Source organism: Rhagoletis zephyria, unplaced genomic scaffold, assembly GCF_001687245.7.
Source record: "Rhagoletis zephyria isolate East Lansing unplaced genomic scaffold, Rhagoletis_zephyria_1.1 Rzeph_scaffold_01353, whole genome shotgun sequence".
Taxonomy (NCBI): Eukaryota; Metazoa; Arthropoda; class Insecta; order Diptera; family Tephritidae; genus Rhagoletis; species Rhagoletis zephyria.
This window is the reverse complement of record NW_016158437.1, coordinates 26,535-40,158: the sequence shown is the minus strand read 5'-3', so window position 1 is coordinate 40,158 and position 13,624 is coordinate 26,535. Positions and strand designations below refer to the sequence as shown.

General features: G+C 33.1%; 1 protein-coding gene across 1 annotated transcript in view; it reads left to right on the top strand.

Moving 5' to 3' along the window:
• The window catches only part of LOC108363730 (epithelial discoidin domain-containing receptor 1-like), a 115,853-nt gene that overhangs the window by 90,383 nt on the left and 11,846 nt on the right, over positions 1-13,624 (top strand). The window contains exon 7 of the mRNA XM_017617181.1: positions 3,693-3,900. Within this exon, the coding sequence (XP_017472670.1) occupies positions 3,693-3,900 (208 nt within the window). The remainder of the gene's footprint in view (positions 1-3,692; positions 3,901-13,624) is intronic.

The window sequence follows — 13,624 nt, the reverse complement described above, 5'->3', positions numbered from 1 at the left end:
AGCTTGGGGGATGTTCTTATGCTGGAACCTAGTACTACATATTACCATGCTTCGAGCACCGTCGAAGTCGATCAGCCTCAGTCCGTTATCGGACGTTTCGTCGTGGAGGCTGAATTTTCCGACGGTGGTTCCGAAGATCGCTTCCTTGCCCACCCTGGCTTAAAATCNCATTGTTGGGCGCACATTTTTTGCTGCACAGAGGCGGGTGCGTATCTTGGCTACAACAAGATAGTGGTCCGAGTCGATGTTTGACCCTCGGAGTGTACGTACGTCCAAAACGCTTGAAGCATGCCTTCCGTCTATCACAACATGATCGATTTGGTTTCTCGTTTTTCGATCTGGAAACAGCCATGTAGCTTGGGGGATGTTCTTATGCTGGAACCTAGTACTACATATTACCATGCTTCGAGCACCGTCGAAGTCGATCAGCCTCAGTCCGTTATCGGACGTTTCGTCGTGGAGGCTGAATTTTCCGACGGTGGTTCCGAAGATCGCTTCCTTGCCCACCTTGGCTTAAAATCGCCAAGCACGAAGAAGAGATCCTTGGACGCCTCATCCTTCTCTGCCGTCGAGGCATGGGCGCAGTTGTGCGAGATGTTGAAGAATCTAGCTTTCATCCGAGGCTGTTTTTTTTTTTCTTTTCTTTGCGCGGGGATTTAACGTGGCGAGACCCAAACCCAGTGCACGCGAAGTTTTACGCCTTCTCACTTTACCTCGCTCCCAAACGGCACAAAACTAAGGACAACACAAATTATTAAGTAGTACCTCCTGTCAGCGAATAATAAACAACAGTGGTTGCCATTTATTGATTTTACTTTGCGCTTAGCTTGAACGCGCGTGGCCTAAATTCCATAAATAATTGTATGTTTAGCTATTGCTTATCCAAAGGGATCTCAAAGCAATTACATGCTTTATGCTTTGTACTTTTATTATTATCTTTTTTCAACAATTTTTATTTGTACACGAATGATAGAATAACCAAAGAAAATATACATATGCGGTATGTATGTAGCTATCTCTAGGTATATATATGAATGTGCAAATTACGTGAAACATATTTATGTATGTACATATGTATGTATTTTGATTAGCCCATTTCAAAGAACTGAAAGGTAGGCAAACAGTAAAAAACAATTATACGAGTACTGTACAGAAAACTAAATAAGCGCTACAATCCTGTCACTACAGACGTACATACATACATACATACATATGTATTACATACATGCGAGTACGTACTTTTTCTCATTTCTGTAAACTCCGCGCCATATCAAGCTCTCAAAGGACTGACATATTTATGCATAACTTACAGACTTCTATCACACAAACTTAGTGCCATACATATATGATGTATTAATACATACATATAAGTAGTATTTGTACCCCTTTTATAAAGAGTAATTTCCTACAATATATTTCTTGTCCATTTTATCAACCATATTTAATTATCTGTATTTCGATGATTGATTTTTGATCGACTGATCTTGCTGACTCGTGCCTGACTAATAAATATACATACATACATACATACATACTATATCACCCGTTATTATTATACGAGTACGGTTGCCAGACGTACTCAATTTCAAAGTTTTTGCGCAGTTGAAAAAAGTAATTTAATCCATGAGACAATACGGATGCAGTCCTTAGNCTCAATTTCAAAGTTTTTGCGCAGTTGAAAAAAGTAATTTAATCCATGAGGCAATACGGATGCAGTCCTTAAATAGAGGTATCTTTCCACAGTTTGAATAAATATGTAATTTTGTTTTTTTCAATACCACGTTTAAACGAAGCAGCTGAGAGGAACTTACTTAAGTATAAAGTTTGCTTCCTGGCAAAAAGAGAGAAACCGATTCAAATTTTAGAAAATGAACTTCAAATTAAAAGTAATTTTAAAATATAATGTTTAGAGTTCTCTGACTATTTAAACACTGAAAGTGGAAATGATCTTATTATTGCTATTAAAAAATTTCATATATATAAAATAATTTATTGGCTCCTGTGATGATATTATAAAGGTATTTCATACTACATGTTAATGTGCATACTCATACTAAAAAGAATAACATTTTTATGTTTTGTGAAGAACATTTCATTTATATACCAAGACATTATTAAAAATAAGTACTCTGGCGTGTTAAAGTATTATCTGCTACTAACGTTCATAATTCTGCTTGGAATAAAAGTGTACTGAAAAGTACTGATTTTTATAGCTTGGAAAAGTCGAATGTACTGATTTCGCGCCAAAAAAATCTGGCAACCCTATATACGAGCTTAACCTCTGTTGATATACATATGTACATACATATGTGCAAGCATATTGATAAGCGATAGGCTGTCGAATTTCCGATTGCCCATCGCCCTTTTCAAGTGCTTCATTGAAGGTGCATTTTATAAGAACATTTTTATGTTGAAAATTGGAAATAATTACGTATGTAAATAAACTGTGTATGTCATATGTTCTCCTTCGTAACGCGGAATGCAGCCATGTCGCAAATCTAGGTATCAAAACAAAACTTAAAACCTCTTTTAGCAAATTGTTGCAATAAAATTTGATAAAATCAGGCATTAAAAAATATTAAAATAATTCTAGAGGTTTAGTAGAAATGTTGAAGCTTGTTTAGCTTAACGAAAGCACAGAGAAGGCAACCTCAGATAATACATGGCATCTGAGCAAGAACCAATTTTGCTGTCAGAGAAGAATAACTACATATGTACTTTGTCCTAGATGGCTTCATAGCCCCGTTTCAAAAATAAAATGCCCTACGGACAACAGGTCTGGTAAGGGTAGAGGAGATGGTTGATTTTACACGGTTTTCTTCTCACTACTTTTGTTCAAGAGGGGAGTTTCTCTGATCCCATATGCTAGCAGTTGCTCGTTAATGACGCAAGCCAAAAGAATTGGTGATATCAAATGTGAAGAGTTAATGATTATTCCATCCCCAATTATTTACTGCAAGAAGCGCGACATCGATGAGTTATGACTTGTTATGGTCTATTACCCGAAAATCGTAGGATTTACTTACGGCAGCTCGCTCTCATTCTTAGCATATACAAGAGTAATCAGCACCAGAGACGCAATGAAGCTTCCGCATATTCTGCCGGAAGTACTTGGTTAAAAGGCAAAAAAACGTGTTGGCAACTTACAAAGCATTTGATTACATGCCTGTCGAAATACTGCACTTCGGAATGGCTTAGTGTACACGACCTTTACACTAAGTCACATAGTGCTCCAAGTTAAGAGGCATGCAACTTTTGTGCGGGTTTTGCGTCGTGTATGCCAAACACCGACACTCCTTTGAGCAAAAGCCACCTCCCAAATTATCTCTGCAAACTATTTAGTTAGTTTAGACCAGACAGTGTACAGACATATGCGCAAAGGTCGACGAAATTCACCGATAGTTAGTTGCCAGTTTCATGAATTCCTGTCCCATTAAAAACATAATCAAAATTCAGCCACCACCTGCAGCAGAAGATCATGAGAGATGCGTGAAGGTTTTGTCTAATATCATCGGCAGAGGCTTCTGACACATAAATACTAGTCGAGTGAAGAATTAAAAAGGCCTACATTACTGAATGGGATGGAGTTTTTTACTTCACTAAAAAATCTTTCAATTGTCAATTGTGAAGTGATTTTATTTCTTTCTTTTTATCAAACATTTGCTGATCTCCATAACTTAATTTGCTTGCAGGTTTTTGTGCACGCCAAGGTCTTCTTCAGCATTGGCGGACGTCAATATGCCGGCGAACCGGTGCAATTTTCTTATATGCCCGATACGGTGCTGGATCATGCACGAGATGTGACAATCAAATTGCATCATCGTCTGGGAAAATATTTACAAATACATTTGTACTTTGCAGCGCGATGGATAATGCTGAGCGAAATAACATTCATATCAAGTAAGTGCAATAAAAGAGCAAATGTTCCAAAATTCCAAAAATGTATGTACATATTTTTTTTTTGGCAATTCGAAACATGGGCATAAGTTGTTGGTCATTTAAATACTAGACTTATCATTTTAGTCATTTAAATACTGGACACAAATCTTTGGTAATTTTAAAACAAGGCATAATTTTCGAGCAGCTTGAAAACTGGACAATTTTTTAGGCAATTTAAAAACTATGCAAATATTTCTTAAACATTTAAAAACTGGCACACATTTTTGATAATTTGAACACCATACATAATTTGATAGTTATTTATAAACAACAAAATTATTTTTTTGGTCACTTAAAAACTGCACATAAATTTTATGACAAATTTCTTGGAAACTTAAAAACTGGAAATGTATTTTTGTCAATTTTAGAACTGGGCATAAATTTATGGCCATTTGAGAACTAGGTGATAAATTTTGTTGTCATTAAAAAGTTGAAAATATTTTTTGTGAATTTGAAAACTGGACATAATTTTTTTGTAATCCAAAAATTGGAATTGTAGATTTAGAGAACCTAAAACTATTGGTGATAATTTAAAATAACAATCTTTGTTTTGGCAACTTATACCCTGGACATACATTTTTCATAATTTTAAACTGAGCAAACAATTTTGACCATTGGAAAAATTAATATACATACATTTTTGGTAATTTAAAAACTGGGAATTTTTTTTTTTTTNATAATTTATAAACTGGACATAAATTTTAGGTCCTTTGAAAGCTTACATAAACTTTTGGTAGTTTAAAACCTGGACATCAAGTTTTCATAATTTATTCATTTACATTTTGGTCATTTGAAAGGTATTTTGGTAATCTCAAAAACTGGACATACATTTTTATACTTTTAAACCGGAAGTGGAAAAAGCAACAATAATTTCGTGGCGAGCTGGCGAACTTAGCACGGTGGGTAGACCATTGGCTTTGTAACCCAAAGTCGCTGGTTCATATACCAGTCATGGCGGTTGAAGAAGTCTGAGACGTGGTGATTTCCGAAATAGCAGCTATAACTTACAATGTACTACTGTTTTTCCGCAAAAATTTTCATTATTAACGGCCTAAAGCTCAATAAAATGGTTTAATATAATTTGTATAAGTAAATAACCCCCAAAAAAAAACGAAAAATTAACATTTCATATACAAAAATTTTCATAAAACGAAGCCTTAATGATAACATTACTAAAATTTAAATAAAAATCACACCAAATTATAAATTTCACACTAAATTATTGGAACAGGGAGTTTTTCACAATGTACGTAAAATTTTTTGCTTAAAACTTTTCCGCGAATTTCTTGTTAAAATATTTTTCATATTTACCACAACAAAGTACATAACAAATCCCTTAACTTCGTCCAAAACTCAGGAAAATTCAATAAATTTGCATACAACTTGGCATTTTAGTTTAACACAATGCCAGTGTTAAGGTAATAACACGTGTTGCTGGATCTCAGAATTCTCCAAAAAAATATCGAACAAATATTTACATACTCTTTGAAGACACACATTTTACTTCTAAGAAGTTCTACATTTTTTTGCTTGCCAAAAACGAGAAATTTTTCGTCTCGGCAAGTATTGTACTGGGACCAGGACATAGCTCTTAAATCTGGGGCAGTCCCGCCGAAAACGGAGACGATTTTCAACCGAGTTAAATACCCTTTACATCAGCAGTCATAAGGCCTTTCGTGCACAAAAAGTTTGTAGCTGAGCTGAAAGAGTAAATTTAGTACATTGATTTCAATGCATGCGCTGTGTTTGTTCTTTCGGGGCTTATCAGCTTGCTGATCAGTTCATCTACTACCTCAGCTTATACTGATGGTACAAACTCTGAAGGATGGTACGGTAGTTCCCCGTAGGAATATATATTTTGGCCTTAGCCACATATCGCCACTATCGACAGCTCTTTAGCCATATGTGAAAAACCTTTTGGTTCTAGGCTGATTTGATATTTAGTTCGTTCTGGAACCATTTCTCGAAATGTTTCTATGTTAATCGTCCTTGTTCAGTTGGGAGATGAGAAATCGGGTTTTGATTTTCTCTGGTTCCTTGCATGGTTTCGTTCCATCTGCAAATAGGGACGACTACAGTCCTTTCTTTATAGATCGAATGTTACTTTGAGTATCTAAAAGTGCACAGAGCACTAGCTTGTCCTATAGAGTTCGTGCCGTTTGGTAGCCGGTAATTGGAATAGGTCATTGCTCATAGTGTAACAGCATTGACGTTGGGGTCGTAGAACTTTTGGGTTGCCCAGAATTTTCTCTATCGCCTTTAGGATGAAGATGTTTAGCTCATGGGAGGAAAAGATTTTGCATCAAGGCTAGAAAATCCAGTTCTTCTTGCCAGATAGACTGTCCTCCTCTGTGTGGTGGTTTAACACCTGTAAAGTGAGGCTACCCCCCGGTTGGAGGAAATGCCTTCACGGGATTTCCTAAAATTGTTTGCGTTGAAGAGTAATCGTCCCAGTACTTAGTTCGTTTTGCACTGCTAAAAAGTTGTTTGACCTCTTTCTGGAGAGCTAAGAGATTGGAGTTTCACCGGTTTGGTGCTGTCCAGTCGGCAGCTCTTACTCAATATAAGACCGAATTTTTCTTCTAGATTCGTGACATGCACTTCCCCCCGTATGCACTTTCCCGAAAATTTTTTAGCTAACGAATCCTTCACCGCATTAAATTTGTTTCAAAGCAACCTTTCTTTCCCAATGTCATATCGTTTTATTCCACTTCAGTCCCATTTGTGTTGCACAAACTAGCGCACAGTTTATTTTTGCACAGTTAATATTGCCATGCACATTAGTTTTTTTCTCGTTTATATTAGGTAAATGAGTTGAATTTTAATTACACTCATTCATCTCTTCACTATGAATGCAAAATTTAGCAATTGTGCGAGTGCACTTTGACATTAACTTACATACATATGTACAATGCTAAAGTGGTTAAGTGCTNGCTTTTTTTTGCGAACAAAAAATCAAATCGATTGCGCTTATTTCGATTGATCTGATTTTAATTGCAAAATTTTACGCCTTTCACAAAGGCGCTGACATTAAACTTATGTAGGCACGTACTGAGTAGAGAGCTGCTTAAATGATTTCACTTTGCCTGTTGGCTATTTGCACACTAAAAATAGTTAGTAAAGGATGTAAATAACATAGCAAATGAACATGAAAAGTAATGAAGTGAAATTCACTAATCACTCGCCATCAAACACTGTCGTACTTCTGCTAAGTAGTTATTCTAACTTGGTATATGAGCAAGATTTTCCAATGTTAAAGTTTGAGCATTTTTTCATTAGCAATGCAAACATAAAATGAAAATGTCTTGAGAAAATTACCTGATCTAGAAGAATGGTATTCTGTATAAACTACGTACCAAAAATAAGTTTATGTGTCTCGTTTTTTTGTTTTTGTTTGTAATTTTAGCGTGCTTACAGTGTTTTTGGTGTTTCCGCTCTATAGATTTTGCAGAAGTTATATAATCTTTTCAAGTATCCCGTGATTTTTCTGACTCTACATATCTAATGACACTTTTGTCTAATTTTTAAGACTTTTGGGTATTTTTTTAATTCTTTAATATCGTAAGGATTTTTCATAAAGCTTTTTTTGGTTTTTTTTTTTTAGTTGGATCATCTAGAATTGAAATTGGGAAGACTTTTAATTTGTTTATCTTTCAACACTTTACTCATCTCGTTTCGAAAAATCCCATATAGTACCGAAAACACTGAAAAATTTCCTTGAACTCCCGGATTAGCCACGAAAATACCAAAATAGTGCTTAAATCTCATATAGTCCTGAGCATCCCGAAATAATCCCGAGAAATCCGAAAATTCCGAAGTAATCGCAAAAATCTCGAAGCTACCCAAAAATCTCGAAACCAATAAATATAACACGAAAATTCAACTAAGTTAAAAAACGAAACGCAAAAAATGCCTCAAGTTATTTAAAAAAGTTCGGAAGAGTAAAACACGAATAATCCCGACAAAATCCGGAGGAAATCTTGAAAATAATCCTTATGCAGGAATTATAGCCTACAATGAAAGGCAATTCTAATGCTGTCATTAAAAAGTGGTGTGACGATTTTTTCACTATCAGCCTTATCATGAGTTTCATTTCGCCCGAAATCCTTCACTTTTCTCTTTCCGCCTATCGTACGTATTCACTATGGGTGGATGGAAAAATTTCTGATGAATTTGCTTTGAGGCGAAACTCAGGATAACACTGTGGGTATGTCTGTTTGATTACAAAATTTTAAAATAACCTTTCTTTCGTTCTCTCTCTAGCTTGAATTCAATTATATTTACATATTTCTTTTTGATTTTTTGACACTTGGCAACTCTGCATTTGGAATAAAGTTAAAAAATATATTAGTTAACAATATTGCAAACTTAAAAAAAAAAAACTCTTTTAACGGGTGGCGACTCTGTTAAAATATACGCTTTATTTCAATTTTCTTAAGTTTTTTTTATGACTTTCTGACTGATGAATTAATTAAGCATATTTTATAGTTGGTAATCATAAGCTCATTTCAATTTTAAGAGAGTTGGAAACTCTAATAAAATGTGTATTTATAATAACTTTTTTGACATTTGGCAATTCGATTAAAAATGTATTTGGATAAAAAAAATTATAACAATATTGCCCAATTTATCATACATTTTTTTAAATAAGTGACAGCTCTGTTAAAATATAAGTTCTATTCCAAATTTTTTAAAATTATTCTATAATTTTATGAAAGGTTAATTAATTTGCCCTAAGGATATATAGTATTTAGAATAACTTTTTGTTAACAAATTTTTTGTTTAATTCATTTTAATTTTCAGACAGTTGGCAACTCTATCAAAATATTTGTTGATATTAAATTTTCCCTAACATCTTTTAAATTTTGTAAACGTGTTGAAATATTTTTGGGGCTACTGTCTCGTTAATTCAATTTAATTTTTCGGCTGGTGGCAACTCTACTAAAATGCATATATGTTTGCTGCGATATCATTTATATTTATTCACTTTTATGTGTGTTAAAAATATAATACGATTTTTTTTTAATTTATTTACTTAACGATTTAGCACTCTTTTGTCAAAAAATATACAGTATTCGAAATTATGGTAATAACTGTACTAGTGCTTAGTAAATTATTGAATCAATAGTGAAGTATAGCGAACATAAGCAAATATTTTGAGCGCGCTTTCAAAACCATTTATGCAGCCCTCTAGCACGTACCTACATATATATTCGGTACATTCGCAAACAGCAATTCATACACATTACTAAGCATAAAGAAAGTAATGAAATATAAAAAAAGTTGGAGGACGAACGAGAAAAATACATAGCAGCCATTCTTGAAGATAAAATATTAAACTTAAAATACATCAAAAACAAGAGTGGAATCTATGTATGTAGGCGAACAAAAACGATGCATTTCAATTAAAAGAGATTAGGCAAGGCTTAAAGGCGAAAGTGTATACATTGTGTTTGCATACAAATATGAATGTATGTACTTGTGTTTGCTTGCAAAATTCTGCAAATGCCAAATTCACTGGATTGCAATGTGCTGTTCACTGCTGCAAATATACTACTTTCTATGTATGAGAAATGAGCAAATATTGTGCAAAGAATTCAATCTGGAAAGAGCACTGAAAGATATTCGTTCGGTATAGTGAAGTTTTTTTTTCGATTTGGTATGCAAATTCAAATTGAATTGGATTGAATATTCAAAGAAAAATATTGAACTGATTTCGTTTTTCTGACTTACTAACAGCCGATGTGTAAATGAAATATGAGAGAAAAGTAGGGAGAGAAAAGTATGTAGAAGAAGAAGAAATGTTGAGCCGAAAGTAATTGCAGAATTTGTTGAATGCGTATATATGCATGTAGATATGTATGTATGTAACGGTATTTTCCTATTTTCTCTAGCTGCTGTAGTAGTATTATAATTGGGTTTGCATAGTATTGGTGCATTCTGTTTCATTCAAAGTGCATCATGCAATGAGTTCTACTATATGAAAATGTAGTGAGTGATAAGTGAGGTAATGGTAGTGGTTCTAGGCGACATCTCCTAGTGGGCCAACTAGTGCGGCTACGGGGTTAATCCCTGCCAAACAAAACTGCAATTATTGTAAAAAAGGTTTGCGTCTTTTATTTGGATTTGCGAAAACTACTTGGCATCTCTCCTCGTTAGTAAAATACCTGGTTTTAATTTTTTACTACAAATAGAATTTAAAAAATTGTATAGCGTAGGTTAAATGGCGAAAAACTTTACGCACAAGTGGTAGCCATTTTCGTATCATTAATCGCGTGTGACTTTGCTAAAAGCCCGCCAGCGTGGTTGATAAAGTTAAGTATGTTGTGGAGACTTATACCAGACAGATCTTGTATCGATGTCAACTCAAAGGCTCCTAATATGGTATTCCTGCCACCCATTAAAGGTGGATATTTGCAAAGAAGTTGCTCTACTGTCTCTTGTCCATTTTCGTTCCAGCAACTTCTACAGGATCCGTTGTAGGCGATGCTCAGCTTTCTGGCGTGGGTGCAAAGGAAGAACGTCAGTTTGGAGATGTATTAAAAAGTTGTATATTTTATTAGGATTGTACACCGGCCACATGAATTTAGATATACGGCAGTGTGCTGCCGTGACATTGGAGAACGATTTCTCTGTATATACATAGTTCCGATAGGTAATGGGATCCAATGCTTGATCCCTCCCTGGCTAACTCATCTGCAGCTTCTTTGCGATAACCAGGAGCTCAAATTTGCAGGGCAATTCTGGCATATGTCTTTCTGAGAACGTTACTCATACGCCATGTATGTACGTACCTTTAATTTAACTCTTCCGTGATAAATTGTAGACCCAAGGGGCGGTATGATTAAAAACTATGCAATCGCTTTTTCTTAAAATTTCAGGCCTTTTACTCGATTTATTAACAAAAAATTTAAATGTCTAAAATTTTAAGAAAAATTAATTGCTTAATTTTTATTCTTACAGCCCAATATGGATCCGCTATTTTGAATATTTCAAATCCGATTTCAGATTCGTAGTCAGCGATCTTAAGATCCCCCGATTGTAAAGTTTTAGGCGAATCTAATCGATTTTAATTTTTTTTTGGCCGCCATATTGGATCAGCCATTTAGAATTTTTCCAATCTGACTTCAGATTTAGCAACTCGAAAAACAAATATATGTAGTGATTTATTTTTAGTTGTTTGTGTTTCCGATAGGGTAGGGTCATTTGTTATGGTTTTTGTCGCTTATCTGGATTTGATTAAGCGATTCATATGATAATTTTCTGGGAACTTTTTATAAGCGCCACATAACTTTCGATTCCACATTAAAAAAAAAAATTCTTTACAACTCCTAAAAATAATTATAAGTCTCCGCCATTTTTGGGCAGAGTCGCCTGCGTATAGGCGTGGAATAACTCAGACATATTTTCCTTTTTACAACAATAAAAAGTAATGAATAAACAAATGTAAATAAAGAAATAAATGAAAATAAAGCAAAAATAAATAAAACATATTAATAAAAATTAAATTAAGTACAAGTTTTCTTTTCCTTTAAAAAAATCTTAAAATTAAAAGAAAAGTAAATTAGAAAAAAATGTAATCAATAAAGAAGAAAATAGTACTTTAAATTAAGTGAAATTAAAAAAAAAAAATTATTTTTAAAACAAAATCTGAAGATTAAATAAAGATGAAAAACTAAAATTAATTAATATACCATACGATCCTAAAAATTAGATGAAATAAAACAAATAATTTTAAGCAAAAAACAAAACCGACTTCAGTTCTCATATAAAAATTTAAAATTGCCGTTAAACTAAATCAGTGGGTCCCATACTACCTCTGAGATACCAACTTTTCTTTGAAAAATTATAGAAATCGGTTTCCGTGGTCCAAAGCTATGCGGTAACATACATACAAAATAAAAATGTATTACCCTTTAAAATAAATATATATATATATATGTATTAGAGTGGTTCAAAAAATTTTTTTTTTTGGAAATTCATAAATGCTACCTCAAATTATTTTTATTTGTGATAAAAAAGAGAAACGTGTTTTTTTACTTTGAAAAAAGTTTTCTTATAGGTCGCGCTGGTCGGTTTTTTATAAAAACGCTGATGTTCTCAACTTGTTAAACTTGTGTTGTTTCTCGACATGTTAGAATGCAGCTAAAAATTTGTTTTTTACATATAATTACTCTGGTATTATTGGGGAACATTCCCTTAATTACATACCTGTCTTGGGCAGTTAGAATGGGCCTAGTGGCCGAAAATATGCTCTCGAAAAGAGACTAGTAAAACTAAAACGTTGATACTGAACGATTTACGCATTGTCATGGGTTGGAACTTGTTACCAGGGGGTTTCTGGGGTTGCCAATTAGGAATCTGAAGTCAGTTTTTCGAAATTCAAAATGGCGGTCCATTTTTTTTCAAAGGATTTTATTTATTCGAAACCCGGCACTCGAGAGTGTTTGGGGTCGCGATTACGAATCTTAAGTAAATTTTTTTAAATTCAAAATGGCGGATCCAATATGGCGATCAAATAAAAAAAATTACTAAAATTAAAACGTTGATGTTAAAATTAATTGGTTTTAAGTAATTGTATGAAATAAAATAAAATATTTCTTTCCTTTTCAAACAATAAGATATTATAGAAAAAAAATAAAATGTTTTTTTTTTTTGTTTTTAAAACAATAAGATCTGGCAATTAAAAGAAATTTAAATAGGAAAAACACAAAAAATTAAAATTAAAACAGACGAAAATAGTACATAAAATTAAATTAAATAAATACAAATATTTTTAAAGCTTGGAAAAATTTAATAATATAAAAAATATATTTAAAAAATAAGGTCCTAAAAATTAAATGAAAAAATACCTACTTTACCTTTTGAAACATTCAAATCTAAGGCCAAAAATAAAACTAACTTAAAATAAAGATGTTTAATTAAAAAATAGGAGAGAAATAAAATACGCGTTTAAAAATTTAATAAACATACCGGATATCATATATCAGAAAATATTTTTGATAGAGTACAGGAACTTTGTATAGATCCATATGTATATGTATATAAATTCAATTCCATTCACATGGAGGAGGGCTGCCACCTGTTTAACAAATCAAATTCGTCTTGAATTAAGGGAATTTTTTTATTTGAAAATTATATTAAAGAATGGATGACATAGGGCTTAAAAGCAAGCTATCTAAAACACTAATATATGGGTTTCAAATGAGATATTGCTAAGAAACCTTCAGATTGAACATTTAAAATATTACTGAGGTGTCTTACAAGCGTTTCCACCCGATTAAAAATTAAATTTAATTGAATTACTACAATATGGGTATCAATCGAAGGGTTTTTGATAAGGGTTTTCATTCAAAACTACATGTAGGAGAGTTGCCACATGCTTGAATTATCAAATTCTTCTTGATTTAAAGGAGGTTTAAGGTAGTTTTAGTTTGAAAATATATTGAAGATATTTAAAAAATTTAAAGTCGCCTGATTTTCCCATATTTTAAGAAAGTTGAGTTTAATTAAAATAAATTACACTTAGTGTAGCACGTAGAAATTTCATACACTCAGTGAAGCGGGTGAGAGCGATCTAGTCTTAAATATATGAATTGTATGCTTTCAGAATACTTTTTTGTAATTGAAATTTATTGGGTAGGTTGTACACGATTTTGGTCGGATTTGGGAACAAAATTGGTAG